Below are 5,529 nucleotides of genomic sequence, written 5' to 3' on the forward strand. Positions count from 1 at the left end.
ATAGGATTATGGAACGTTTTTATATAGCTGAATTAAGATAATATAGAGGACTTGTAGAGAAATATGCAACTGCTCAGAGCATGTCCCTCTAGAATACATACAATTTGGTTTCTTGGGTGTTACTTTTGAGGAATTTCTCAATGGATTAGAGCAGTGGAACTTGATTAAGTTAATGCTAACCCATTTATAAAATGAGATTAGACGTTGCATGTGGTGAAGGGCTTCTCTTGCTAAACAATTTTCTATTTTAGTTTAGCTGTGGGTTTTCGTCTCGAGGCTCTGTACACATGTTTGCCATCAGCCATACATGTGGAGAGAGAGAGAGAGAGAGAGAGAGAGAGAGAGAGAGAGAGAGAGTAGTGCAATGATCTTGACCATTAATATAATGTGTCCCACTATGGGTGGGCCATGGTTCAAAACAGTATAATTCCCATTAGTTTTTTAACGCTATTTGATAAGATTTTAACTTCAAAATCGTTAGATGAGTGTGTATGGGGCTCTCTCTATAAACAAATTGAGATAATCTACACATATGCCACGTGTAAAGCATTGATTGGTAATGTGGAGTATATACAGACTAACAATTCGTGTGAAGAAGAGTCGGTCCGAACCCGAAACACAAGAGACGGTCAAAGGCAACAACAGGCAGTCAAAGAATGAGCTGGGGACACGTGCGAGGGAGTCCCTGCACGTGCATCGAGTGGGTTTGCCCCCGGCAAGGATGCCTGGTTGACTAGAGACAGGCGGGACGGAGGCACGTGGGGGGTGGGGGCGCACTGTCCCCCTCTCCTCGCACGCGTGTGCGCCTGCTAAACGACACCGCCCCACAACTGTGACTGTCCATGGTCCATGTGGGCCCATAGGAGAAGGAGTTCGAGTCAAGCCGTCCACAGGAGCGCTTCTGTCCAGTCGAATATTTGGAGAAAATCTCGCCCGAATAAAGAGGTTGTCTATACTCCGGGCCCACAATTATTCTAATAATCTAACCCTTTGGTAAAAGCTGTTAATAACATGGGCCCCTCGCCCTCTAGTGGGTGCCTGATCGACACTGTTCATATCGTGGGCCACCACAAGATGTCGACTCCCATATCAAACATAGATCTTGACCGTCAAAACTATATGGTTAAATTGAAGGGTTGAGATCGTCTCTTTAGTGCACAATCAGACGAATGTGTTGAATCAGCAAAGATCTAATTCAAAAAAATTAATAAATAAACTAGAAATTGCGATAAATTGAAAATAGTCAAAATAGCGCCGACAGGGGAGATATCTAAAACCAAACCACACAACCTGACCTCACGCAAACCCAACACCATTCGAGGCTGCAAAATAAATCCTACGGATATAATAAAATGAAAATCTTATACTTATTCAAAGAAAGCCCAAAACCAAAGGGGGGCATCTGACTCTGCATATCTACTAATTCCAGCATCTATGCTCTTTATTAATGTCCTTTCCCCTACTAATTTCCCCCTTTTTCTTTTTAACTTTTCAGCATCTATGCTCTAATAGACACTTCCTGAGCCCACTATCTCCAAGTTAAGTGATCTCAACCATTGATCTAATTGGCCCCCACCTGTCAGACCAAATGTATCTTAGAACACCATGATCTGATAAGTCTAGGTTGTTGATCCATCAAAAAGTATTTTGGGTTCCATAATGAAAAGCTAAACCGTTGATCTTGTAATTCTTATCGGACGTCTCTGCGGGCATGGGATCGCAACTACGTGAATTGCCTCATAATGTTCGACAAGATCAACGGTTAAGATTCGACATACATTCCATGATATATGATCCAAAAATCAATCTTAGCCATTGATCTAGACGATGACAATCTGCCTAGCTGTTCTCTTTTATATAATCTCCAACTTTCCCATAGCTGATGTAAACGGGAGTAGGCTTTAAGTTAAAGTGGGCCCAAGAAAAAGCTCATTTTTTATTTAATCTTTTATAACACAAACCATGCATGTGACCATGGCACAAAAATGAATAAATGAAAATACATGTAACCAGAGGTTAAACAAGAGTTAAAGTCAGGTTAGAGAGCTGCACGTTGGAGAGTCAGATAAGAACAGTCCTGCAGCTGCTGTTGGTATGTTTTGGATTTGCGAGAGAAACACAGAGAGAAAGAAAAAAGAGTGTCTTGACAACACCACAGAGGGAATTTCCATACCCTCTCTCTCTCTCCTTCTGAAGTGACAAAACAACAGGAATAGAAGAAAAGAAGAGAGAAGAGAGAAGAGAGAAGAAAAATGCCTGGAAGTGTGGCTCCTTTAGATATAGGGGTCCAAATCCCATACCACTTCAGGTGCCCTATATCATTAGAACTGATGAGAGATCCAGTCACCGTGAGCACCGGTCAGACGTACGACAGAGGCAGCATCGAGTCCTGGGTTGCAACCGGAAACACCACGTGCCCGGTCACCCGTGCCCTCCTCTCAGACTTTACTCTCATCCCAAACCACACCTTGAGAAGACTCATCCAAGAATGGTGTGTAGCCAATCGCTCTTTCGGAGTCGAGCGGATCCCGACTCCGAAACAACCCGCCCATCCGGACCTAGTCCGGACCCTCTTCTCACAAGCCTCCTCTCACTCCGCCTCATCGGACTCCCGCCTTGCTGCAGTCCGAAGACTTAGAGCACTAGCTAAAGACTCTGACAAAAACCGTTCCCTGATTTCGGATCACGAAGCCCGAGGCGTACTTCTCTCTATCATCTTCTCTGACAGTGTCATAACAGAATTGGGCTTGGAATCACTCTCCCTACTCGTAATGTTCCCTCTAACAGAATCCGAATGCAAGTTCATCGCGGCCCGGCCCGACCGCCTATCATTCCTCACCTCCCTCCTCTCTCACTCCTCCATTGAAGTCCGCCTCAACGCCGCAACACTCATCGAGAGCATCGTGGCAGGGAATCGCCCACCGGAGTTAAAAATTCTCGTCGGGAATTCCGACGGAATATTCTCGGCCTTAGTAAACATCTTAAACCTCCCACTAGCCTATCCAAAATCCCTCAAAGTGGGCATCAAGGCATTATTTTCATTATGCTTGGTTAAGCAAAACCGGCCAAAGGCGGTGGCGGCCGGTGCGGCGGAGGCGCTGATAAATCGGTTAGCGGATTTCGAAAAGTGCGATGTGGAGCGGGCCCTCGCCACCGTTGAATTGCTCTGCCGGATTCCAGCCGGTTGCGCGGCTTTCGCCGGGCACGCCCTAACGGTCCCACTACTAGTGAAGATTATATTAAAGGTGTCGGACCGGGCGACGGAATATGCCGCGGGTGCACTTTTATCCCTCTGCTCGGGGTCGGAGGAGCTACAGAGAGATGCGGTTTCAGCCGGAGTTGTGACGCAGCTGTTGCTACTTGTACAAAGTGATTGCACCGATAGAGCAAAGAGGAAGGCACAATTACTTCTTAAGTTGCTTCGTAATGCGTGGCCGGACGATTCTATTTCGAATTCTGATGATTTTGTTGGCAGTGATGTCGCACCATTTTGATTTTTGTTTATTTGATTCTACTTATTTTCTAAAGCAATTCTCTTGTTTTGTCACATGAAATATAAAAAAAAAAATCTGTATCAATGCATGTATGTATTATTGTATGTAAGTAGGCATTTTGTTTAAAAGCAAAGGAGAAGATAAAGAGTTTCATGTTTGTAATCCTCTAATCAGCATGATGATGGTGATTAATGTTAAATTTTTTGTGATTTAAATTATAGAAATATTTTAGTTTTTTTTTATTATTTTCCTAATTTTTAGGAAAGTTAAGAGAAATTATTGTTCCCTAAGGCTGAGGAGTTGAAAAGACATGAAGTGACAAATACTAATTATGTGCACTTTAAACTTTAAACTTTTAGTTATTATAATTAAATTTGTGGTAGAATATTGACAGAAAATTCTTATTAGATTTTTGAAATAATCTCCAACGATTAATTGGGTAATAAGATTATATTCTGTCTTCCACTTTTGCTAAGCACGATTTAATTTTTCACTACTCTCTAAAGCAGATCAAAAGCTGTTCTACTTTTGCAGAACTGGGTAAAGTTTGTTTTTTCTTCCTTTTTAGTAAGAGAGAAATGAGAGAAAAAAAAGATGTGTTTTTGAATTGGGGTGTTTGAATGGATTAGTTCTGTAGTGGTGGGGTGGCCTGCGAAAAGGATTGGTGTTGGGAATCATGTGAGTGGATGGTTAGACTTTGTCTCCAATGAGAAAAGTATAGGGCGTGCCTCTCAGTCTACGTAGAAATAATGGCATTTTATTTGAAAAAAAGAGCCCAAAAGGGAGGAAGGGAAGGGAAGGGAAGGAGAAAAAAGATAAATGAAAGGTTGGTTTTGAGGTGGTCACATGGCAATAGAGTGAGACCATGAAATCACATGGCTTGGTCTCTTTTTGAGTTGGACTTAATTGATTGTCACATGACACTCCCCTTTGTCTTTTTTGTTTTCTTGTTCTCTCTTTTTTCTGTAGATCAAGCGTCATGCCAATACGACCAGTATATAGTACATGAATTGTGTCATTTTCTCATTACCCATGAAAAGATTTACATTGAAGTTTTTGTTACTCATTGAACAACACGTCCTTAATGGCCAAAATCATTGTCTTCTTTACCTGAATTTCTAAGAGGAGATTTTGGATCACTTTATTAGTGAGGTTTGGATCGATGCATCGTGTTGATCATTGATATAATCCATGCCCTTCGGTGACATGAGATGGGGTGATGACGATGAACAAAAATGTGAGGTGGCTCTTCAAATGCTTCATCTTTGTCCACATGAAGAGGTGCACCACATAAATGGTGACTTTTGTAACATTGTCATCCACAAAATGGCTCACCATGTGGATATAGTGAGTCCTCCTTTTGCATTTTCAAGCCAAGCTGCTTGAATTTACAATCTCGTGGTTGCAACACACCACAAGAAAAGCCCCTCATAGTGCAAAAAAATTAATCATCCCTATAAACACTTTAATTATGGGATAGATTTTATTTCTGTCATCATTTGTATCACATTGACGATGGTTACAAAACCTTTCATGCATATGTTGGGCTATAGTCCAAAAATCTTTTCCGTCAAAGGATCCTAACACTCCAATTATTTTAACCGGGATTTTTCTAGGAACCCGAACGCAAATGAAATTTTATTAATGAATAACATAAATACAAGAGGGGGACATACCACCTTACCTCAAAACCAAAATAAGATGACCTGAAATTTTATTGATGAATAACAGAAGTACAGGAGGGCCGGGGACATACCACCTTACCTCAAAACAAAAAGAAAATGAAAATTACTTCAAACCATAGTGTACTAGGTTAGAAAGGATTGATTAATAATAGGTAATGATTATAAGAACGAAAAAAGACTTAGCAACTATTAGAATTACAAGTTTTATAAATTTACAGTTTCACATATTTTATTCATTTGTATTTAATTTAAGTTTTTGGAAATTGATTCACATAATTTTCATTCGAAACTTAAGATGAGTTTTCAAGTTTTAAATGCACTCTTTCTTAAATTCGCTCTTTATCAAAATA

The 5,529-nt window shown here is 40.9% G+C and overlaps 1 protein-coding gene across 1 annotated transcript; it reads left to right on the forward strand.

Annotated features, from left to right (window-relative positions):
• Nucleotides 1-2,059: 2,059 nt before the first annotated feature.
• On the forward strand, nucleotides 2,060-3,734 carry LOC143877684 (U-box domain-containing protein 26-like). Its single transcript, XM_077379875.1, has one exon. It carries the CDS (start codon nucleotides 2,253-2,255, stop codon nucleotides 3,492-3,494), a length of 1,242 nt encoding a protein of 413 aa, XP_077235990.1. The 5' UTR covers nucleotides 2,060-2,252; the 3' UTR covers nucleotides 3,495-3,734.
• Nucleotides 3,735-5,529: the final 1,795 nt, after the last annotated feature.

Source organism: Tasmannia lanceolata, unplaced genomic scaffold (genome assembly GCF_043159265.1).
Source record: "Tasmannia lanceolata isolate RefF3 unplaced genomic scaffold, GAP_Taslan_0.1 ptg000005l, whole genome shotgun sequence".
Classification (NCBI taxonomy): Eukaryota; Viridiplantae; Streptophyta; class Magnoliopsida; order Canellales; family Winteraceae; genus Tasmannia; species Tasmannia lanceolata.

Excerpts from the sequence above, each read along its gene's own strand:
- LOC143877684 (XM_077379875.1), top strand. The coding sequence starts at position 2,253 with ATGCCTGGAAGTGTGGCTCCTTTAGATATAGGGGTCCAAATCCCATAC.